Here is a 25,349-nt window from a genome sequence, read left to right on the forward strand (position 1 = left end):
ATGAGATTAGTCTGCAGGAGACAAAAAAAACAACAAATGACAATGGTCCTTGTTTTTCTCATTTTGTTGAACTTACAATTAATGCAGACCAATATTGGAGGACTGGAATAAGTAGGTTTCTAGCCCACCTTCAAAAAACTTTCACATACGTTTTAGCCCTGTATTGCGTAGTTAAATAGGTCTTCTTCAGACACATGTTTGAACATGCGAAGCTCCATGCAGTAAATGTGTTGCCTACGTGAAATGATCAGAAGTTCACTTAGAATTCTGAGCACACCATGGTTCTCTTGACAGACCTAGACATCAGGACTATGAGATATATGTGTACAATTATTTGAGAAATGGAGTTGTTTCTGTCTCTTAATCTGTTGGGAGAGGAGTACAATGGCGAATCCTAAAGGCCCCACCAATCCTTTTTTCCCATAACTTTGCTACCATACCAGAAGGGGGGTTATAGAGTTATATGGTCACTGCATAAGTGGCAGAATCACTTTTGCATGGATGGTCAGGAGGGAGATGGCACAGATTTGCATGTTGATGTATGAATATGCATGTGCATGCATCTAATGGTCATTTGGGAATTGAACTTGCAGGCAGCATGAAGGTGATGAGCACAGCCTTCTGGGGTCCTATGGCCTTCTGTTCACAGTGGCAAAAACTATGCTTAGACATCAATCTCTTTCCAACCCATTAAGCAGATATATTTATTTTTGTTCTTTACAGACTGGAGAGAGTAATTACACTATTTCTCATTCAGATATCGTTCCCTGCCTCTGCGTGCAGGTATGTATGAGCCAGGATTAATACATGTTTGATTCAGACGAAAATGCATTCCCACTTGAGTTCCTAGTTATAATGGGAGGAGGCGGGCCTATTTAAATAGAAACATTCCCATGATTTTCTGTGATATTGGCCTCGGCCTGCGCCTTACAGATATGATTTGTAGAATTATGAGTGTGGATTTGACTCTAATTGGAAGAATGTTTTGCTGGCTGCATATTGGCTTGGCTAATATGTTACACCCACATAGGAGTGTCTTGTTACTACTGTGCCTAAAACACATTTAACCTATTCATTTATTGTTAACTTTTTACATCCACATGTGAACATCACACAGAGGTTTCCAGTGTGGTATTGTGCAAACAATAGTAGTTTGAGTAGTTTTGAGGCATACGCAATATTCATCCATAAGGCAGATATTATAAACCTATTGTACAATGTCTATAGGAACAGCAAAAATATTGAGTAATAGTATAGTACTAGAATACCATTATCAGAATATTGTCTGGCATACATATCATATCCTAACTATATATAATAACAAAAAAGTACCCATTCTAGTTAATAACTAAAATATAAACCTAGCTGAGCAATATGTTTGTAAACTATATATATATTACACATCATTCTGACATACAGCTAAATTGATATGAAATAAGATGTATTTTTATTGGGTCTATCAACCAGTTCAACTAAAGCAAGATGGGAGTTTAAATTGTATATTATAGGAAATGCAAGGAAATGGAAGGGAGTGGAAGAGTGATATTTCTTGACAAGAGTGTATTCTGATGAGTGAAGGGGTGAGAAACATTGAAACAGGACCAGGTGGGAGATGGGAATGGTGAATGACAAACTTGGCAAAGGGAGGTGCACAAATGAAGAAAATGTAAGACTGACAAATTCAGAGGAACACATGTTTTACAATATATTACATCAAGGAATTTATAAAATTGGAAATGCGAGGCACGTTCAGAATGTAATGCAGTGGACAACACTGACAGAGCACATAGGAAATAAAGTTAAATTGTGGAGATATCCGAAATATATTAGAATTGTTTGGACTTCTTTACATAATATGATAGGATCAATAAAGATTTTGTTAGGATTGAAAAACACGGTCCAGTTGGATGTCAATACCACAGGTATCCTGGTCTACAGAGTGTATAGGAGTATCCAAGAACCACTGACCAGAAGGCAAAACAACTTTTTTCACAAATTTGATTTGGGCAACAGGGGTATTTGCATCCTTGATCTCCTTTAAGGCAGTGAAAAAACTCTAGAGTTTAGAATAATGTTTTACTTCCACCCATGAAATACACACTCTAATGGGCCGACCCAATTAAAGATCGTCTTTTAAAATGTGAGATCACCTTACCTATTGTTGCATCGAGTGACCAGACTCGCCAGAGATGGTGTGCTTACTTAGCGTTTTGTTATGTGGATTTGTAAAGCGCTGCTAATCACCCATGAGGGTATCCAGGTGCTTGAAGACTAGATTACGTGATTAAGGTCTTTGTGATCGCACACATTGAGAAGTCTTCTTTCATTTGGCCCAGCCACGACTGGTGTTTCGACTGCTGCAGTCAACCAGAGGGTAGATGCTTATGTCATGTAGGCCTGAGTGTAAGTTAAATTACGCTGACATTATTCGCATAATTTCAGGAGTTTCATGTTACACTAAATTCTAATATTACACCATTACTCCACATTGAGCACTTACGCCACCATTTGCAGCAAAATTATAGGACAGGAGTGCAGGAACAATATGAACAACCAGAACATGTGCAGCAAAATGTGTCCTCGCAGCACAAATTACACATGAACTTGTAGAATTGTGGATGGGTAACAGTAGGGGTGTTATTGCACCGAGGGGTTCTGAGTGACACCTAAAAGACAAGAAGATCAAAACTGGAGTTGTCTATGATCTCTCAGAATCCTGGCTTTGGCATTTGTCTAAAAAATCATGTGAATCTAGATATATCTAGCAATGCCTCCAAATATGATAGGCAAAATGGAATTCCGTGATGTGTAAATGAATGAGCGCCTTGAGACCCTAGCGGGTGACTAGCCTCGCCTTACCAGTATAATGATTGATTCATTAATGAAGTGCAGACAAAGCATACAACGTTGGCCTTGCTCTGGCAACATGAGATGTTCCCACTGAGCATCTCCCATCAGGTCTTGGATTGTTTGGTCTTGTTTCAAACCTTGCCAACCCACAGAATACTTTCTTTGTACTGTGCCTCTTGCCTGAGGTGGTGCTACTTCTGCAATAACAATGTTAGCAACTCACTGTTCTTTGGAGCTGGGTTCGCACAACACCAAGTGACAATACTGAATGAAGGAGAACGATTATAGCCCCCACACTGATGAATGTACCAAGGCAAGGCACTCATCTGCATGCAACCTGGTCATTTTTAAAATACACTGGATGTTTAGAAGCAAAGCTTCTCCTCATGAGATTGATGCAAAAATCCCCAACCGTCTGACTTGACATCATGTGTTGGTCCTTAATTCATGATTAATGCTGGAAATATCATTGCTTGATAAAAAGGGGTGCAACTTTCTACACAGAACAGATTTTCATTAATAGAGTATCAGAAAAACTGCACATCAATAGCATAATCAATATGTTAGTCACCACAAGTTGTTTTTTGTCACAGTTCCAGCAGTCCCCCTTCTCAAATCATGTGTTTCGGCCTTGGTCCAGAAAGGGCCTTTATCAGGACCGCTGTCCTGTCTAGAGAGATTTGAATGAGTGCACCAGCCTTTGAAGTTTGTTTGGGTCGGCACCGGTGCAGCACACAAGGGCTTCGCATACCTCATTACTCCATGCATTCAACAGGCTGCCTCGCCACTCTGCCCGACTGCTAGTAAAACACTGACAGATCAATCAGCCCTCGTGTTGACTTTATGAAAGTAATAATTTACAGCTCAGGGTCCTCTGCTATGTTGTTTCTGAACTCATAGGTGTTATCCACTGCTCTCACAGCGGAGCGATGAAAAACAAAGCGGCAGATTTAAGAGCCTCCGTGCACCACATGAGTGTAATTTTTTTACCCTAATGTCGCCCAACGGGGGCAAAATCATTGCGCCACATTTACAAAGTGCACGCATTGCACCACTTTGTAACCCTTTGCACTACATTATGCCTGCACCAGCCATAATGTATGCAAGGGGGGCCGAAAAAATGGCGCAAAGAAATCTAGGAGATTTCTTTGTGTCATTTTTTTCGGCACTTTAAAAAGATGTACACCATTGTTTACAATGGGCCTCAATGGGCTTTGCAGTATTGGCGTCAACATTCTGACACTAGTTCCCTAACTACCGCCATGGTGCGCTGTATCTTAGATACGGTGCACACATGGTGGCGTTAGGAGGGCGCTAAGGGGCACAAGAGAAGTGGCGTGGCACTGGGTGCAGCACCACTGTTCTTAAATCTGGCCCAAAGTGTGTTTGCACTGCTCTTCCATCAGACCTGGGACCTTTGCTGTCTCTCCTGGATCTCATGGACTTGAAGGACGTGCTACAAGGGGGCGCTTATTGTCATTTCCTTTCAGAGTCAGTGGAATGGTAGATGTATTGCCCTCTCCTCCATCTTTCCTCCCAGTGTCTGCACCTCACCCTTCTCTACAGACTCGGGAGTCAGTGGACTGGCAGATGATGCATTGTCTTATCCTCCATCTTTCCTCCCCGTGCCTGCACCTCAACCTTCACTACAGACCCGAGAGAGTCAGTGGAATGGTGGATGATGCATTGCCCTTTCCTCTGTCTTTTCTTCCTCTGTGTGCACCTCACTCTTCTCTACAGACCCGAGAGAGTCTGTGGAATGGCGGATGATGCAATGGCCTTTCCTCCTCGTGCCCTCACCTCACTTTACAGACCAGAGAGAGTCAGTGGAATGCCAGATGATGCATTGACCTCTCCTCCATCTTTCCTTCCTCTGTGTGCACCTCACTCTTCTCTACAGACCTGAGAGAGTTGATGGAATGGCGGATGATGCCCTGGCCTTTCCTCCCCGTGCCTGCACCGCACCCTTCTCTACAGACCCGAGAGAGTCTGTGGAATGGCAAGACTCCTTTCTGCCTGCACAGCTGGTGTATAAGGTTGGCTCATGAGTGGGGTACGTGCAGGAATTGGGTGCACTGACAACAGGAAATTGTGTACCAATAATGGTGTTTCCCACAGAATATGCTCTGTATGATCTCACTCAAGAATCCTTGGTGAAAAACATCTCAACTTTTGAAACCTACCCATGGGACAGGAAACGCCTCCTTAGTGGTTCACCTCTCTGACATCACAGTGGTGAACCTGTGACATCATAGGACTACTCAATGGAAGCACTGGAATTACAGGTAGTGATCTCTTAACTTCCCTATTATCCCCAGAATCCTTCAGGTTTCACAGACCCAAGAGTAGTAGTAGAATGGGGGTGCTTTGGCATTGCAGCCCTCCCACCCCAGATCTTCTTCCTTCCTTGGAGTTAGCAGCCCTATGGGGTGCACCAGATCTAGACACATGTTCTGTCACAAGCTCTGAAGCTGCGCCTCCCTAACAGGAAGCACACGACCAGCATGGTCAGGAGAGGTAGGCAGAGGGACGCAACATATTATCTCAATAGATATTCATCTATCAAGAAAGCGCTTTGGGGAATTCTGTGGGGTGGGAAAGGGCTATAGTAAAATACAATGCAGTAACACAGGGTCAGCTTGTCGTTCTTACTCATACCCTGGTTGTGTTCATTCAGCAGTGAAGATACAGATGACGGGCCTGATTTACTTCTTGGCAGAGGGGAATACTCCATCACAAACATGATGGATATCTCGTCTGCCTTATTACGACCCCATGATATCCTATGGAAACCGTAATAAAGCATACGGAATATCCGTCACGTTTGTGACTGAGTATTCCCTCCTCAAAGATCTAAATCAGACCCATAGATAAAAGTTCACGGGGACTGCCACAGAGCTAGTGATCATCTCAAATGCAAAATGTGTCTTCTGAAAATCCTATTCTGTTGCTCCCCCCTTTCCGTGAGCAAGAAAGCACGTTTTGCCCCATTGCTACATCATCTCCTGTGTGTTACTACAGGATAACCACCAAGATCCAAACCATCAAGACATCCTGCTCCCAAACTTTTATTTGACAACCGGGTGTGTTCTGGGAGTTGTAGTATTGTTTTTCTTCCTTGAACCAATGTGTCTGGCATAGTTCACAGCAATGTCTTTATACAGAAATGTCTAAGATTGGAAAGGTGTTCTGATGGCCTACACAGTAACCAGAGGCTGCCATGTGTAAGAGGTGTTGTACTGAAACAGTTCACCTGGGTCAGAAAGACCTTGGGGCTACCGTGGCATATAGTGGATGGTCGATCAAACCGTGGCGTCCCTGCTAGGCCAGTTGTGAACCACCCCCCATATTTAGTGATCCCCACCATTAAGGCAAGCTTTTTCACCACAATTGCTTGAGATAACGCACCAGGAGCTCTTTTAGCACAAATGTATTCCTGCCCCCTACTGGTTGGCTTGTCATAGTGGATGGTCACTGTTTTTTGTTTTACAGAAACAAACTCCCAAAGCAGAGTGTTTTTTTTCCTGCAAAACAAATAAACACTGAGCCTGACTTCCATGGAGTTTTCTTTCAATTTAAAGGGGTTATCAGTTTTCCTGCTGCAACTCTCCTTGTTTACATGGCGGTCATGAACACGTAAAAGCAGCACTTGAATGCCTATCCTAAGTAGGTTGTACCATCCAACACCTCTGATCTGTAGCCTATGGGCAGCCCCACAGAATATATGACTTTGGAGCCACGCGTTGCTGTGCAAAACTCAGCAGTTCCACCAATGTGGGTGATCAGCGAGTGGGGCCGAATAGGACATGCACCAATATACAGCAGATGTCCCTTTATTTCCCCACTCTTACAAAACCCATTAGGACCTCATCTGGCGGATGTGTAACAAAAAGTCGCACAAAGCTGCTGCGCTGCGAGACAGAGCAGGAATGCACCACAAATGACGCATGCCTGCCCTCTGTGCTGGTGCAATGAGTGCTGCCTGGCACCAACGCAGGCAGTCTTGCACCATAGTGCAACGGTGCCTGTGTTACAGACAGGATGGTTTTTAAGCAGGAAGGGGCACCTTCCTGCACAAGGACAATCCTTGGAGACATTTTCCTCTTTCTATGTGTGCAGCCACTGTGTGTGTGTAAGACTTTTCAAGCAGTTGTATCTGACTCCAGAGGGACATCTAGTGATGCTGTGCGGTACTGCCACTATGTGTAAGACTTTTCAAGCAGCTGCATCTGACTCCAGAGGGACATCTAGTGATGCTGTGTGGTATTGCCGCTGTGTGTGTAAGACTTTTCAAGCAGCTGCATCTGACTCCAGAGGGACATCTAGTGATGCTATGCGGTACTGCCGCTGTGTGTGTAAGACTTTTCAAGCACTTTAATCTGACTCCAGAGGAACATCCTGTAATGCTGTGCAGTACTGCCACTGTGTGTGTAAGACTTTTCAAGCAGCTGCATCTGACTCCAGAGGGACATCCTGTAATGCTGTGAGGTACTGCCGCTGTGTGTGTAAGACGTTTCAAGCAGCTGCATCTGACTCCAGAGGGTCATCTAGTGATGCTGTGCGGTACTGCCACTATGTGTAAGGCTTTTCAAGCAGCTGCACTGACTCCAGAGGGACATCTAGTAATGCTGTGCGGTACTGCCGTTGTGTGTAAGACTTTTCAAGCAGCTGCATCTGACTCCAGAGGGACATCTAGTGATGCTGTGCAGTACTGCCACTGTGTGTGTAAGACTTTTTAAGCACTTTTATCTGACTTCACAGGGACATCTAGTAATGCTGTGCGGTACTTCCACTGTGTGTAAGGCTTTTCAAGCAGCTGCATCTGACTCCAGAGGGACATCTAGTGATGCTGTGCGGTACTGCCACTATGTGTAAGACTTTTCAAGCAGCTGCATCTGACTCCAGAGGGACATCTAGTGATGCTGTGCGGTACTGCCACTGTGTGTGTAAGACTTTTTAAGCAGCTGCATCTGACTCCAGAGGGACATCAAGTGATGTTCGGTGGAATTGCTGCTGTGAGTAATAAATTTCAAGTAGCTGCATCTGACTCCAGAGGGACATCTAGTAATGCTAGGACATCTAGAAACACCTTCTACTGCAGATTTGTGAAAACATATTTTAGGTAGTTGGATATTACCTGTGAAAGAGTTTTCAAGCAATTGCATATTATTCAAGAGTGTCAGCTAGTAATGCACTGTTGTACTGCAGTTTTGTGAAAGACTTTTCAAGCAGCTGCATTTAATGCAGGATTGTCAAAGTGCATGCACACTCAGAAATTGTAAAGCCAAAAGCTTGCGCCAGAGGAAATCTTTTGGGTATCTCAATGCTTGTTATTTGGCAGTGATAAATTAAGAAAATTGCATGAAACTAGTCCAGTGATATTACACTGCTGTCTGTATTTGCAATCCCTATCAGTCATAAAAGGACAGATGATGGTAAATAATTTGTGCTTACATGGAGCAGAAATCCTAGGTATTTTAGGTGTGTGTTAATGAAACATTCTTACTCTCCTTCAGGTGTGGCTGAGTGATTACCGCGATGCCGTCCGGCTGAAAGCCTGCCCATTTGAGAATAGTAAGTATTGCCATGCTGAAGATGCTTATTGTGGCAGTGATTACAGCGGTGATTTTTATGGTGATGCTGGTTAAGGTGGTGACTGCAATGGTTCTCATGGTGGTGGCAGCGATGGCGACTACAGTGGTGATTTCCATGGGGATGCTGATTATGGTGGTGAGTGATGGGAGGGTGATTATTCATGATGATGGTGATTATGATCAGAAATGTCCTGCTGGAAGCTGTAGGGCTTGAATCCATTCCAGAGTACTCAGGTAGAGCACAGAAATTCCAAACGTTGACAAAAATGATTGGGTCTATCATTCATTCTACCATTCAGGATAGAGCTCTGAAAATGCAGGTATAGTTCTTAAAATCTATGGAAAAGTTCTGAAAATCAAGAATAGAGCTCTGATAATCCAGGATAGGGCTCTGAAAGTCCATGATAGAGTTCTGGAAATCCAGGTGGACGTCTGAAAATCTATGGTAAAGTTCTGAAAGTCAAGGTAGATTTCTGAAAATCCGGGGTAGAGTTTTGAAAATCCATGGTAGAGTTCTGAAAATCTAAGGTATAGTTCTGAAAATCTATGGAAAAGTTCTGAAAATCAAGAATAGAGCTCTGATAATCCAGGATAGGGCTCTGAAAGTCCATGGTAGAGTTCTGGAAATCCAGGTAGACGTCTGAAAATCTATGGTAAAGTTCTGAAAGTCCAGGTAGATTTCTGAAAATCCGGGGTAGAGTTCTGAAAATCCATGGTAGAGTTCTGAAAATCCAGGGTACAGTTCTGAAAATCTAAGGTATAGTTCTGAAAATCTATGGCAAAGTTCTGAAAATCCAGGTAGACTTCTGAAAATCTAGGGAGGCTTTTAAAACTCCCAGGTAGAGTTCTGAAAATCCAGGGTAGAGTTCTGAAAATCCAGGGTAAAGTTCTGAAAATCCAGGGTAGACTTCTGAAAATCTATGATAAAGTTCTGAAAATCCAGGTAGATGTGTAAAAATCCAGAAGACTTCTGAAAATCTAGACAGACTTCTAAAAACCCAGGATAGAGTTCTGAAAATCCAAGGTAGAGTTCTAAAAATCTAGGGCAGATTCTGAATATTAGCCGTCTTCAGCAGTCCTGGTCACAACCTCTGAGCAGTGTGCTCAGACCCACACCCAACAACTGCAAGGTAGGTGATAAAGAATGCGGTGGGGTGGACCTTCGTAGCCACCGGAAGCTGGCACAGACCATGTAACTCACGCTCAAGCATACAATGACTGCAGAGTTTGGTTCTGCTCTGGTCTCTCAAGCAGTGGACATGTGGTATTGGTGGTCCCACTGTGCAATACACCGAGCCACGGATGTGTCTCTGCACAAGTAGTGCTTGTCAGAGCAATGCATTGACAGTTGTACTCACTTGAAGCCCAGGTGAACAGCTATCATCAAGAATGACGCCACAGTCTCTTTTTTCAAGGTGGAGGTGCGCATATTATCCTTCAAGCAGTGTTTTCCACACAGTGCTAGACGCTTTTTTCTTGACACTTTACTTTTCAGCTGATTGGGTGCATCCTGTGATCTCTGGACTGTCAGCCATTTTGGTCAGAGATGGTTTAAGGTATGGTCAAAATGGGCTCTGGCCGAGGGCCCCAGCCTTTTAGGCCCCCCCATACACAGGTCTGTTCTGCAGAGTCTTGCCCTGATGACCTTCAATAATTCTTAAACAGATTGTTATAAGTACCGTTTACTTTAAATTTCCTTTCAATGTTGGTGGTTTGTGAGAGTCTATTACAGACAATTGCAGATAAACGTTGGGTTTATGTTTCATGCAACATTCATAAAAAAGTTTCTTTCAGATCAAAACAGGACCTCACAATGAGAAATGGGAGGGTGTCATGGAGATTATTTGCAGTAATATTAGTGAACTGCTGCTGTGGTGCAATATTGAAAACACACATCACTATCCCTGAATGTAAACACATTTATAATTTAGACAAGTGTGCCTATGGACTGTCAGTGCCCTGGCCAAAAAGGGCATGAAAGAGCTGAAACTGGATCATAAATGCAAAGCTGTTCCAAACAAGGGCCCCCTAAATACTTTTGGTCCAAGGCCCACAAAATCCTTAAGATGTCCCTGATGTTGGGTCCTACCAGGTTTCCATTCTGCTGCAGCTTAAGTAAAATGTGCTTCTCACTTTAGGAAGTGTAGGATGGCATCCTTGCACTGAAGACTGAGGATGGTTGCCAGTGGGGAGAATTATATTGAAGAAGGGACAGAAAGGAAACCCTCAAACCCCTCCTGTACAGAGTCTTTGCTGCAGGGAAGAAATATTCCAGCTATCTGTATATATGAAAAGAAAGGCAGAGACTCAATGTCCTTACCAGAGGCTGTGACCTTTGGATGCAACCTGTAGTGAGCTGGTGAGTGCCCCTGCCCATCAAGCTCAGAGACTTAAATGGGTCAATGTCCTCTGCCATCCTAAGATCATCCCGTAAGTTAACTTCGCCTCTCTAAGGGCAGCAGAGAAGAACTTGGAATATAGGGCCCGATGTAGCAAGCCCTTTTGCATTTCTTAATGGTCTAAATTGGTATTTCGGGCTATTCTGAAATGCAAAACGGCCTTTTATTATGTACAAAGGGCCATATGTATGAACACATTTTCCCATTGACACAGAATGGGAAAAACCCTTTGGTACATCTGGCCCAAAGTTCTTTAAGAAATTGCAAATTGCGATTTGTACCCTGTAGAAAACACAATTTGTGATTCCCAGAATAGGAAATCTCAAATAGGGATTTCCTATTTGTGATTCCTATTCTGATGTACAAAACATTTCCTAAATGCGACTTGGGCATTTAGGAGATGCAATTGCCACCAACTTGAAGCCGGTGGTAACCAGCTGCAATTTAAAGAAAGCACCTCAAGGTGCTTTTTTTTAATTGCATTAGAGCACACACATGCCATGTGTGCTCTACAGGTGCACCCCTATTTTTGGGGTTCACCAAGGGGGGCCTTTTGCCCTTTGCTATCCCTGCTTTTGCATTTCCTAAATAGCGATTTCTTAATAAGAAATCGTTATTTAGGAAATGCAAAACCGGACCATTGACTAAAATATAATGGGATTTATTAATAGCGATTTCCTAATAGCAATTCCGACTGTGTAGGAATCGCTATTAGGAAATTGATTTCTCTCTACAAAGCATTTTGTTTTCTTAAATAGCGATTTCTATGAAGTTGCTCTTTAAGAAATGCAAAATTGCCTTTTTGTACATCTGGCCATATTATAGTGTTTACTTTGTGTCAGTGGCTGCAAGGGGTGGGCACCAGTAGTCGAGCTAGAGAGAAATACAGAAAGGGATGAAGCAGGAGAACACAAGAAAAACAGAGGTAAAGGGAGAAAACAGGGATGAACCACAAAGAAAAAGGTGCAGAGACAGGAAATGTAGGCTGGTGGAAGCACGGCAGGAAGTGGAATCAAGTCCACACAGCCCTATTACTAATGAGATAAAGAGCGAAGAAATGTAGGGCAAAGGAATAGAGAGGCATGAGATGGAAACAGGACCAGGCAGCCTGATTATTCATGAGATAAAGTGGCAAGAAATCTGGGGCGGTGGAAGAAGGAGGCATGAGGTGGAATTAAGACCAGGCAGACTTATTATTCATGCGATAAAGAAACAGGAAATGTAGGGCAGTGGAATAGAGAGGCACGAGATAGAAACAAGACCAGACATCCTTGTTATTAATGTGATAAAGAGACAGGACGTGCAGGGCAGTGGAATAGAGAGGCACAAGGTATAAAAAAGACCAGGCATTCTTGTTACTCATGAGATAAAGAGACAGGAAGTGCAGGGTGGCGGAATAGAGAGGCACGAGGTAGAAACAAGACCAGGCATCCTTGTTACTCATGAGACAAAGAGTCAGGAAGTGTAGGGTGGCGAAATAGAGAGCCACGAGGTAGATACAAGACCAGGCATCCTTGTTACTCATGAGATAAAGAGACAGGAAGTGTAGGCTGGCAGAATAGAGAGGCACAAGGTAGAAACAAGACCAGGTGTCCTTGTTACTCATGAGATGAAGAGACAGGAAGTGTAGGGTGGAGAAATAGAGAGGAACGAGGTAGAAACAAGACCAGACATCCTTGTTATTAATGTGATAAAGAGACAGGACGTTCAGGGCAGTGGAATAGAGAGGCACGAGGTATAAAAAAGACCAGACATCCTTGTTACTCATGATATAAAGAGACAGGAAGTGCAGGGCGGCGGGATAGAGAGGCATGAGGTAGAAACAAGACCAGGCATCCTCGTTACTCCTGAGATAAAGAGACAGGAAGTGTAGGGCGGTGGAATAGAGAGGCACGAGGTAGAAACAAGACCAGGCATCCTTGTTACTCATGAGACCCAAGAGTCAGGAAGTGTAGGGCGGCGGAATAGAGAGGCACGAGGTAGAAACAAAACCAGGCATCCTTGTTACTCATGAGATAAAGAAACAGGAAGTGTAGGGCGGCGGAATAGAGAGGCACGACGTAGAATCAAGACCATGCGTCCTTGTTATTCATAAGATGAATAGACAGGAAGTGTAGGGCGGCGTAATAGAGAGGCACGAGGTAGAATCAAGACCAGGAGTCCTTGTTATTCATAAGATGAAGAGACAGGAAGTGTAGGGGGACGGAATAGAGAGGCACCAGATGGAAACAAGACCAGGCGTCCTTGTTATTCATGAGAGAAAGAGACAGGAAGTGTAGGGCGGCAGAATAGAGATGTAGGAGCTAGAAACAAGACCAGGCATCCTTGTTATTCATGAGATAAAGAGGCGGGAAGTGTAGGGCGGCGGAATAGAGATGTAGGAGGTAGAAACAAGACCAGGCATCCTTGTTATTCATGAGAGAAAGAGACGGGAAGTGTAGGGCAGCGGAATAGAGATGTAGGAGGTAGAAACAAGACCAGGCATCCTGGTTATTCATGAGATAAAGAGGCAGGAAGTGTAGGGCGGCGGAATAGAGAGGCACGAGGTAGAATCAAGACCAGGCGTCCTTGTTATTCATAAAATGAAGAGACAGGAAGTGTAGGGGGACGGAATAGAGAGGCACCAGATGGAAACAAGACCAGGCGTCCTTGTTATTCATGAGATAAAGAGGTAGGAAGTGTAGGGCGGCGGAATAGAGAGGCACGAGGTAGAATCAAGACCAGGCGTCCTTGTTATTCATAAAATGAAGAGACAGGAAGTGTAGGGGGACGGAATAGAGAGGCACCAGATGGAAACAAGACCAGGCGTCCTTGTTATTCATGAGATAAAGAGGTAGGAAGTGTAGGGCGGCGGAATAGAGAGGCACGAGGTAGAATCAAGACCAGGCGTCCTTGTTATTCATAAAATGAAGAGACAGGAAGTGTAGGGGGACGGAATAGAGAGGCACCAGATGGAAACAAGACCAGGCGTCCTTGTTATTCATGAGATAAAGAGGTAGGAAGTGTAGGGCGGCGGAGTAGAGATGCAGGGGGTAGAAACAAGACCAGGCAGACTCGGTATTCACCAAATGAGCCAAGGACTCCTACAAATGTAAGTACAAATTACGTATTGTTACAATATAAATGTATTTCATGCACTATTGCTTCTGTTGGGCGAGTGGTTTATGTCTCCGCTGTATTTGTAATACACCAGAACTCACTTGAGCTCATTGTTTCTCCTACAAACAGATTGTATTTCTAATTGACACAAGTTAGCAGGTTTAAAATGTTAACTAGTATTGACTCGGCGGGTTAGTGATGGGATTTTTTGTACTTAGGTTACTTTCATAAATTGTATGATTTTTTTCAGTGTCCAAGTATCAAGAAAATACTTGGAGGAAGAGTAACTTGACTCTCAGACCACGAAGTGACATACTGACCTGGGAATTTAGGGCGTTGTGTGACCTCTCGGCTGAGATCAGCCTGTGCTGGAGACCGAACCGGGAATCTGCCTGCCACGACATTCCTCACTCCCGGAAGAACGTTTCTGTCCACGTCCATGTGAGTAACACGGAGGCCACGCCCCGTCCATGTGCACCGCCGTGCAAGACATGACAAGAATCCGCCGGCCTGGTGCATTGACGTCAATTCACCGAAGTGCCAGGGGTAACGGAAGAGACATCGTACGCCCATCACCCGCCCTTTGGCCTCAAATGTCTCTCTCACACACGTGCTTACACACACACACAACAACTCAGCCACCTGCGAGCACGAACACAACATACATTTAGAAGCATTTTATAAACATGAGTTGCCACTTTGTTCCAGGCACTGACTTTGCCACTTCTGAGGCCAGGGGTCGCAATTGCAGTATTAGGGGTCGCAAGGGGCAAGCCGGGGTCGCAGCTGTGACCACTGGTGACCCCTAAATGACGCCCATGACCTAGTGGACGCGAGGTGGGGGCTGTGGGCAGGCCACAAGTCCTAAAAAAAAGAAGTGGGGGGAGTAACAGAGCTGGGCAATATGCAAGTGACTTCATGGCACATGACATCACAGAGAGTGACATCACGGTGCGTGTCATCGCATGTAGCATCACAGGAAGTAACCTCACAAGAAATATAATCAAAATCTTAAGACATCACACACGTTTAGGAGATCTACCATGGCTACATTTCAGCACATTACAATATTTAAATGAGAATTTGCGTTGCGGTTGTGGCAAAAAAGTTATGCAATCCCGATCAAAAATCTGTACCTCAATTTATAGATTTATTTTTTAAAAACCCTGCCACGAATAAATTGGCAACAAGGAGAAACATGGCAATAAATCTGTTTAGCTTAATGTGTCTCCTGCAAAGCACATCATCTGACATGCAAATGACAGATTTTTATTTCATGTTGTTAGGTAAGTGAGTCAAAGCTTTTAGCACAGAGATCCTTTTGTTATTCACAGTTCATAAGTTGTTATCCGTCTAATATGTCACTGAGCTATGAAGCTACGTGTACCCTCGACTTGTGCCCGGGCTGTGGGGTAGCCCAAGTACTAAAGAAAATAGTGAGAGACTGCTTATCCTATCCAGTTCACAAATGACAGCATAGGAAGTGACGTCACAAGTAGTGATGTCACGCCCTCAAAATAATCTTTACTCAAAAGGTCAAATTACTTTTTTTTGCAGAAACAGAACATTAACATAATCACAAAAAATAGGAAAGGAACGTTCTTTGGTTTTACCTTTTATAAATCACACATATTTACTCCACATATCAAAGGACTAACAGTTTGGAAATGGATGAAAGTAACAGTATGTTTTTACCACACATGTTGAACTTGTAAATTACATTTTTAAACTCCTCTAGTGAGCAAACAAAATGTTTTGTGTGTATTTTTAAAACATTTAACTTGCTGCTAATTGTGTATGTTTCCTGCTGGTGTTCTTTCTCTCTCTCCAAAGCACATAGGTCTTATTTGCTGTTCGTTTAACAATAAAAGTGTTATTTTGTGTCAAGTTCTCTGTTCCTCACCCAAGAGATTAAAAAATATCTCCCTATCTAGCCACTCCCAAGAAAAGGGGATGCTGCAAGTGGGATGGAGGTTAACAAACAACCCTTTTTCAGGCTCCATACCTAGGGGTAGATTTACAAACATTTGACACTGAGTTAGCATCATAAAAATGACGCAAAGCAGCACAGATTTTCTTTTCCCAATTTACTTTCCATCCCAAAATGTGTTTTGCACCGGAAAGTAACCTAAAAGTATTACAAAGCAGCATGAAGCACTGCTGCACGCTACTTAGCGCCAAGGGGGAGTTAGTTACATGGATGTTCCCATGCAACCACCCATGCTCTTAGATGCAAAAACCTATAGCGTAACAATAGTAGACATTGTTTTGTGCCCAAAATTAACGCTATTTGAAAGGAAGCGTTAAAAGGAGAAAGGTTTTATTTCTTCTTCCTTTTTCGACTTTCCATGCGCACTGCACTGTAAGCACTTATACAAAGAAAGAAAACTTTTAAATTAAGTCTAAGCACTGCATTTTGTACAGGAAGGGCACGATTCTAGTACAAAATCTATGCTAGACTCACGCACACACACTTGCACTACGATGCAAGGGTGTGTGCGTGGCGCTCTGAAGCAAAATTCTGCGCCGGCACTAGCAAGAGGGGAGGAGAGTGGCATATCTGGTAAATACAGCGCTCTCCTACTCTCACCCTGTCACGCAATGCAGCACAGCATTATTAGCCGATGCGCTGCGTTTCGTGACAGTTTTGTTAATTTGGGCCTATGTGTTTACCAATGCAAGCTGCTGCAGTGCTAGGGTACAAGGACACACTTTCCAGCCTGGGGTTAAGGAGAATAGACTGCTCTTTTTAAAAATGAGTGGGAGGAATTTGTACACCTGATCCCACCCCGCCTTGTGCCTTGGGGTAACACCACTTCATCTGGGGATCACTGCCGCCAGATCATTCCAGGGTATCACCCCTGCGTGTGGGTGATGCCCAATGCTCAAGTTACCCTAAGATGAGACAACACCACTGAGCAGGCTTGGAAGAGGCTAGCAGTTTGCCGTACACACATGGTGGCTTGTCTTGTTGGGGCAACTATTTCTCCTTAAGATCTGTGGTAGTGGCCCCAACCAAAGCCAGCATGACAGAGCCTAGCGTGAGGATCAGCGAGATTCCCAACCTGTTGCCTGCCAACATGAGAGCCAAGGGTCCGGGCATCCAGTAGCTATCTACAAGGATTACGAAGGCAGAAGAGGTGAGCCCAGTGTTCCTTGGCAACCACCCAGACGCAGAGTCTGAGGTAGGAGTCTAGTGCCAACTCTTCACAGATCCCTCTGCACGGGAAGGTGAACATCAGTCCTTCTGCTGGAGAAGGACTGCCAGACACATAGGAGGCCTCTGTGAGTCTTCCACCTGTCTGTGAGGTGGACTCTCCTATGCTCAGCTTCAAGCGAGTTCACAAGACCCAGTTGTGGGCCCTTCAGTCCCCAATGCTCATTGCTGCTCCTTACTCTAGGGTAAAACAGCCCCAAAACATCATAACAATCTAGCTTAAACATCCACAGTGTTCTTCCAGCTCATCATGGTCATTCAAACCAGCCTTGTCAGCACCTATTGATCTGTAAGTTTACCTTGTAGGATCCACTCCTCACTGACCCATTCACCATCTTATGGAGGAACAATTTCTGTAATCTGGCTGCTGTGGTCTGTGCTGCCAGGCATCCTACTGACCAGTGGAGACCTCTTGGCACCGGGGAAAATGAATAATGAAGCCATTTGTGTGATTGAGCCTTAAATCCCAGGAGACTGGTAAGTCCTGTTACCAGCTTCATTGGAATGACAAGGCTTGGGGTAAATCTGTGGGCACTGTAAGTCCTAAAAGACCTTGCTTGTCAGAAAGAGGAATTATCAGGGTTATTGGGCCTGATTCCCTTGGTAATTTATTTCTCAGTTCTGAGTTGATTGCTGAGGTCCAACACATAGGGGGTGATTCTCACCCTGGCGGGCGGCGGAGGCCGCCCGCCAGAGTTCCCCCCTCCAAAATACCGCTCCGCGGTCGAAAGACCGCTGAGGGTATTTTGGGTTTTGCACTGGGCTGGCGGGCGACCGCCAAAAGGCCGCCCGCCAGCCCAGTGCAAAACGGCCTTCCCACGAGGACGCCGGCTCAGAATTGAGCCGGCGGAGTGGGAAGGTGCGACGGGTGCAGTGGCACCCGTCGCGTATTTCAGTGTCTGCAAAGCAGACACTGAAATACAAAGTGGGGCCCTCTTACGGGGGCCCCTGCAGTGCCCATGCCATTGGCATGGGCACTGCAGGGGCCCCCAGGGGCCCCACGACACCCCATACCGCCATCCTGTTCCGGATGGCGGTATGGGGTTTCAGAATCCCCATGGCGGCGCAGCGAGCTGCGCCGCCATGGAGGATTCTACAGGGCAGCGGAAAACCGGCGGGAGACCGCCGGTTTTCCCTTTCTGGCCGCGGCTGAACCGCGGCGGTCAGAATACCCTGTGGAGCACCGCCAGCCTGTTGGCGGTGCTCCCTCCAACCCTGGCCCAGAATGACCCCCATAATGTGCCAGATTCCCTCACGGTGGAGTTACCAGTATTGGTAAATCTGTGGTCGAGGGGACCTTGGCCCATTTCCTAGAAGCTCAGAATGAGGGCCGGAGAGCAGAGACTGGGAAATCAGAGGCTCCCTAAAGAGTTAAAGCCCTTCTAATATGCGGTGTGATGAAGAGGACTTGTTCCCCATGGCGCTGTAACGGGGAACTGACCGAACATAGGTGTTCTTTGTGCTGCTCTCTCACTAGCAGTCACTAGAGTCTGAGAAGAGCTCCCCTTACTGACGGGGAAGATGGTGAGAAGGAGGGGTCTTGCCTGTGCACCCCACCCCTAAAATAAAAATTCCCTCCTCATTATTGATTTATTGTTGTTGCAGGTGATGCAGGAGTTTCAGGGTGTGATGCCTCACCCATCCCTTTGTGTTCAGGTAAGAAACTGAAAAGTTTGCTAGTCTAAACATGAATGGTCTCTTGCAGCAGGACTTCTTGCAATCATCTCAGTGCTGCCAGCTAGCTCTGCTAATCAATCAATCAATCAACTTGTAGAGTGCAACTTGTCATCCATGATGGTATCCAGGTGGTGACATGGTCTCAGTCAAAGAGCCAGTTTTTCAGCATCCTATAGAACTCCTGTAGAGTTGGGGAGGCCCTGAGGTGCTGGAGGAGGACGTTCCAGGCCTTGGGTGCGAGGTAGGAGAAGGAGCGTCCTCCTACTCTGCTGTGTTGTATGCAGGAAGTGTCGGCCAGTACGAGGGTAGCGGAGCGGATGTGTCTGTAGGGTTTGTGGAATCACAGGCGGTGGTAGATGTCTGGAGGCATGCAAGGTCCTGAATGCGTGGCTGAGGAGCTTGACCTGGCATCTCTTCTGAACTAGGAGCCAGTGGAGTTTTTTGAGGTGGGGGTGATGTGGGTGCCATGTGCCTGGTAGGTTAGTCTCTACACCTTTTTATTCTGAGGTGCTGAGCATGGCGACCACAGATGTTTGTGTCTCCATCAGAGAGAATTGACATAAGGGACAGTCCTGGGAGGTGAGTGCAATGAGCAGGGCTTATTCAGACTAGATTCACTGCACCTGCTGCATCTTTTCACACCACTTCTCAGCCAAAACTTGGTACCCTCAATTGTCCCCACACCAACCTTCCTTGTTAAACAGCCTGGTGGCTCATCCGCATTGATCGCACTGATCCTTGTGTTAAGATAGGTATAAATACCTTGCTTATTCTTCCTTTTTATCGTCCATAGCCTTCCATACTTTTATAGAAGGGGAATAACCTCCTCTAATCAGTCTTAACCCTACCTCAAACCACTAATCTACATCTTGTCTGCAGGGGAGCACGAGGAATCCTGCTGCATGTTGGCCTCATGGATGTTGTGCTCCTCACTTGTAAGAATGAATGTGTCACATACAGTGAACCACTCAAACAGCCTGATTAAATGAAAATATGTGAACCAACAATTCTTAACTAATGACAAGTCCCCTGGGTAGTTTTCCATTTCATTACATTTTTTAACTGATAGATCCAGTTACTAAGGGTGGGCAGAATGTTTAATTTCACCGGCCTTAATTGGCGGAATTTGGTAACTCCGAGTTAGTCTTGTAACACAGAGTTCCAGCAAAATACTGCCAACCGCCATGTGGTGGAATTTTTTCCCATGAGCTCTCAGAAATGTGAGCATGAATGAGATTTGGTGTCCCCTGGTGCCATTTTCTAATGTGGGCAGTTGCAAATGGTCACCGTCAAACGGCTCCTTCTCGAGAAGATTTGCGACCGCTCAAGTAGATTTTCTACTCAAGTGGCAATAAAATCAACTCGAATGGCCGCATGCTCTTGCTCACTGTATAATGCCACTCATGCTGATTATTTAGCGCTGCTCACATTACTGGCTCTAAATTGCAGTGTGAATAGAGTGGCATGCATATTTCTGCCTGTTGGCAGAACTCCATGGAAATTCGCAGAGTTTTTATGTAACTCCATGGAATTCCGTGGGTTCCGCCCACCTCTACCAATTGCAGAAGAAACTGCCAGGCTACGGTCACTCTGCAAATGAATGCAATCAAACTCAGAAATGTTTTGGCCTTGTTGACATTATTGGTTAGGCGAAAGCATTGGCGATTTGCAGAACCCCAATGGAATGGCCTATAACCTAATGCAAGTCTGTAGTGTGTGTGTGGGTGTGCCCCCTCATAGTGTCACAGTCAGCGATGACTAATAAATGTTTCTGTTATGTCTATTGCAGGTCAGAGGAGATAATAAGACTAGGCACACCAAATGTCCATATGACGGTACGTTTTGAACATTTGTCTATTTTATCAATTGATGGATGCATTTTGGGATGCGGAGATCTTCTGCATACCTTTGTCGCTCAAGGATAAAATGGATTAGGAGTTTATACCTTGTAGGTCATGCAAATCCTGCTGTGTTCCAAAAAACCACCAGTTTACTCTTGTGCTTGCCTAAAACTATTTGGTAAAGAAGCCATTTAGGAGCAATCTCCGATTAGTTTAATGATGCATCATGCATGGAGGGTGGTGGAGTCTTTGATGGTGTCTTGGTGACGAGTGTCCTATTGCATAATCCTGGAGAAAGGCAAAGCTATAACAGGAGAAGTAGAACGTGGGAATAAAAGAGCAGAGATGCCCTTTGTGAAAGGCCAAATTGCTTGAAACCAAGGTGGACCCAATCCTCCGTTTTACCATTGTCAACATGATACGAACAAGCATTGTGGATGGCTAGGGGAGTACGGAGATTGGAGCGAGAGAGAAACGCAGCTGGATTTGTGTCTCTTCCAATAATGGTATAGGGGGCGCCTCCGTGTGTCACATTAGCATCATTTTTTATGGCAGTAATGTGGCCCAACGAAGCCAAATTTGCTGCACCATACTTACAGTCTCTCAATGCATGAATTGTGCCACTTTGTAACCCCGTGTGCCACATTATGCCTGCGCCAGATCTAATGTATGCAAGGGGGCATTTCCCTGTTAAAGGGAACACAAAAATGGCGCAGTGGAATCTAAGAGTTTCCACTGCCCCATTTTTAGCGGCTATTTTTACCGCCTGCACAGAGCAGGCGTTTAAAGGGGGCACACCATTGTTTTCAATGGGTCCGATGTACTCTGCAGGATCAGCCCCAACATTTTGGCGCTAATCCTGCACAGTACATCAATAGCGTCAAACATTTTGACGCCATTGCCACTACCCTGCGCCTAGGTGCGCCGTATACTAAATACGACGCACAAATGGTCGGGGAAGAGGGCGCCGTAAGGGGCGCAAGAAAAGTGGCACTGCATTGGATGGAGCACCACTTTTCTTAAATTCGGGCACTAGAGACTTCCCTGAAGGTAGATGCTGTTCAGAGGATGAGTGAGTCCTGGACTTGCAGAGGCTTCCTTCCTGGTGAATGGCATTTGTGAGGTGAGTGGGTACTGGTAGGGACCTGTGCTTTAGAATCCAGCTACCAAGTAAACGTGAATGCTTCATACTAGATAGGGTAACAGCAGCAGAGTTTTACCCCATTAAAGAGTTGTTTACCAACACATCCATCAACGGAGCTGTGATGATCGCCGTGGAAGACCAAGAGACATTCCCAAGAATCAGGTAAAGCCAATAATGTGAGAACCAACATCCACCTGCCTTAGCAGGGAAAAGGGAACTCAGGGACCAAGAAAAGGAAAACAAAACAAAAGTGAGGGATGGGAATGGTAGATGGCAAATGTTGACGCAGTAGTGAAGCGCCCTAGGAAAATGCACTATTCCCCAAAAATTTGTGAACAATTATGTGCCTTCCTGTGCACGTGGACGAGCGCTGATCTGAAGGTAGGTGCCAAAAGCCCAGGAACCACTATCAACTTGACAGCCAACCTGTCGCCATAATCGCCATCTTTGTTTTCTCCAACCTCCCTGTCTATGTGGTAAAGCTTTCCCCTTCCAGTTACTGTCACCCCTTTCCACATTGAGTTAAGAAGAGCAACTTAGTAAAAGTCATAATCCGTATACCAAGGCGGTGTGCAGGATGCATGCTTTATTGCCATGCTTACCAGAGCTTAATTTGTAAACAAAAAGCTGCCAGTGCCCAAAACTCTCCACTGAAACACGTGGCTTGTGCATTTAAATGTGCAAACACGGAATACTGAGGCAGGGTTATCCTGAAGCCATCCCGGGCCTCTTTCATCTATTTACATCCACTCCCTGCCTCTTCAGCTCATTCTTGCAGCTTTCTGCTTTCTCCCTTTGTGACGATTTTTCGTGTTCCTCTTTTTCCGTCTTTCCCACATGTGTTGTTTGCTTGCAGTAAATGCCTGATGCAGAAAAATAAGACCCATATTTATACTTTTTTAGTGCCGCATTTGTGCCGCTTTTTGATGCAAAAGCGGTGCAAACTTACAAAATAAAATGGTATTTTGTAAGTTTGCACCTCCTTTCTGTCAAAAATTGACGCAAATGCGGCACTAAAAAAGTATAAATATGGGCCTAAGTGCCGGCCCTCAAAAATAAGTGCTGGTGCCCCGCACCGGAAACTACCGGCTCAAATTAAGCGCTGCTGCTTACTCACTTTAGAGGAAGGGTACATAGGAACTGACTCCATATGGACTGTCATGTTCAAAATCTCACATGCACATTTAGGCCCATATTTATACTTTTTTAGCGCCACATTTGGGTCATTTGTTGACACAAAATCGTTGCAAGCTACAAAATATAGTTATGGCCCATATTTATACTTTTTTTGCGCCTCATTTGCGTCATCTTTTGATGCAAAAGCGGCACAAACATACAAAATATAATTGTATATTGTAAGTTTGCACTGCCTTTGTGTAAAAAAATGATGCAAATGCTGCGCAAAAAAAGTATAAATATGGGCCTATGTGTTGTAAGTTTGCGTCGCTTTTGCATCAAAAAATGACGCAAATGCGGCGCTGAAATTGTATAAATATAGGCCTTAATATTTAGCCCCCTCTAGATGAGCAGAAACACTACTCGTATGGGGTGTGAAGGATGAGAGGAGAGAAGGACCAGCTTACCTGACGTAACTGAGGATCGCGGTGTGGTGTGTGGGCAACAAGGCGTAAGTGGGACAGTGCCGAAGGGCAGCCTTGTGGGGACTAAGAATGATGCGCACCGAAGTACGCCAAGGATGTATGTGTACGTATCCAGATTGGTGAGGACCTACCACGCAGGTACTGCACAGAGCAAGGATGTCCATCGGTGACAAAGATGACTTGTGCAAGGTTAAAAGTTTTAAATGACTTCTGCAAGGAAAGCAAATCAATGTGGATTCTCAAAGCAAGTGAGGGGAAAGGCTCTCAGTAGCAAAACAGACATATTCACACTTGAGATCCCAGCCTCTAAGTGTGGAGGGCCAGATGTCAGAGGGACATTGGCCAACTGAAGTCGGTCTACAATGACCGACTCTCAGAAGCGTTCAAGGAAATCAGTTGATCTTCTGCAGCTCGCTCCGGTTGGCCAATCCATATGTTTATCCACAAAGCACTTTAGTAGCAAAGCCAATTAAAGGGAAGTGGCAAGCATGGTTAAGCTCCTTTGTGATAATGATCATCACAATAACATGATCTTTAGAACAGCACTAAGTTGTTGGTACTTTGTGTGTAGTTTGTGCCATCTGCCTTCTGATGCCAGGGCAAGCACCCAGATCTTATCTCTTCTTGAATAGAGATCTGTGGTAAGAGAAAAGCAATTCAGGTGGAAGGAGACTATGGGCCTGATTCTAACTTTGGAGGACGGTGTTAAACCGTCCCAAAAGTGGCGGATATACCACCTACCGTATTACGAGTCCATTATATCCTATGGAACTCGTAATACGGTAGGTGGTATATCCGCCACTTTTGGGACGGTTTAACACCGTCCTCCAAAGTTAGAATCAGGCCCTATGTTTTCAGAGTAAAAGTACATATATTTGAGGCACAATGGTAATACAGCTTTCCTCGAGGCAGCCTTGTTGTTGGAAATAAAGGGGGATTTATGTGATGCATTAATTTGTAAAATGTTGGAAGCTGAACAGCATCTGCCTTTGTTCTACCTCTTGAGTCATTGCCAGGGAGTTAAACTCATAATCCGCACACAGCACACCAATTATGTTTTGACATAAGTAAAATAAGTTCTGGGTGAACCGCTGGACTGTCTGTTGATCTAACTTCCTCTTCTAGGGAATACCCGATATTTTAAAAACTTTCCAGTTTTCAAACCGTTTACCATTTTCTTTTCTATGACAAGAAATGTCCCAGTTCCACACCCATCTCCAGATACTAAATGCCCGGCGTTATTCAACTTTCTGGTGAAATCCCAAGCTTAAAACAAGAAAATTCTACCCCGATTCACAAAGCTTTTTATGGGTAGTGTGTCTTACTCCTGGTAAATGGTACTGATATTCCCATGCACGCCTTGCCAGACATTTGCTGTGAGTAGTTGTGTCTTACTTCTGTCTTAGGCGTGAATGACACCGTTACTTCCATGCACGCCTTGCCAGACATTTGCTGTGAGTAGTTGTGTCTTACTCCTGTCTTAGGCGTGAATGACACCGGTACTTCCATGCACGGCTTGCCAGACATTTGCTGTGAGTAGTGGCCTCTTACTCTTGTCTTAGGGGTGAATGACACCGGTACTTCCATGCCTGCCTTGCCAGACATTTGCTGTGAGTAGTTGTGTCTTACTTCTGTCTTAGAGGTGAATGACACCTCTACTTCCACGCATGGCTTGCCAGACATTTGCTGTCAGTAGTTGTGTCTTACTCCTGTATTAGGCGTGAATGACACCGGTACTTCCATGCAAGCCTTTTCCGACATTTCTCGTGAGTAGAAATGTCTTACGTTAGGCAAACTCATTCCTGTATCTCCAGGAGTAAGATCTTCTAACACACCAGGAAAGCTTTACAAATTACGAGATATTTATTTTTCTTACATAAGCATGCATTCCTTCTGCAAATTCATGAGTAAGGCACATCCACGAGTT

General features: G+C 44.8%; 1 protein-coding gene across 4 annotated transcripts in view; it reads left to right on the forward strand.

The window, feature by feature from the left end:
- The window catches only part of IL17RC (interleukin 17 receptor C), a 167,861-nt gene that overhangs the window by 111,442 nt on the left and 31,070 nt on the right, over positions 1 to 25,349 (forward strand). For all 4 annotated transcript variants that reach the window (XM_069206157.1, XM_069206158.1, XM_069206160.1 and 1 more), the window contains 5 exons: positions 724 to 783; positions 8,367 to 8,424; positions 14,193 to 14,383; positions 18,765 to 18,815; positions 20,626 to 20,671. In XM_069206157.1, coding sequence (XP_069062258.1) covers positions 724 to 783; positions 8,367 to 8,424; positions 14,193 to 14,383; positions 18,765 to 18,815; positions 20,626 to 20,671 — 406 coding nt within the window. The remainder of the gene's footprint in view (positions 1 to 723; positions 784 to 8,366; positions 8,425 to 14,192; positions 14,384 to 18,764; positions 18,816 to 20,625; positions 20,672 to 25,349) is intronic.

The sequence above is a fragment of the Pleurodeles waltl genome, chromosome 9 (genome assembly GCF_031143425.1).
Source record: "Pleurodeles waltl isolate 20211129_DDA chromosome 9, aPleWal1.hap1.20221129, whole genome shotgun sequence".
Classification (NCBI taxonomy): domain Eukaryota; kingdom Metazoa; phylum Chordata; class Amphibia; order Caudata; family Salamandridae; genus Pleurodeles; species Pleurodeles waltl.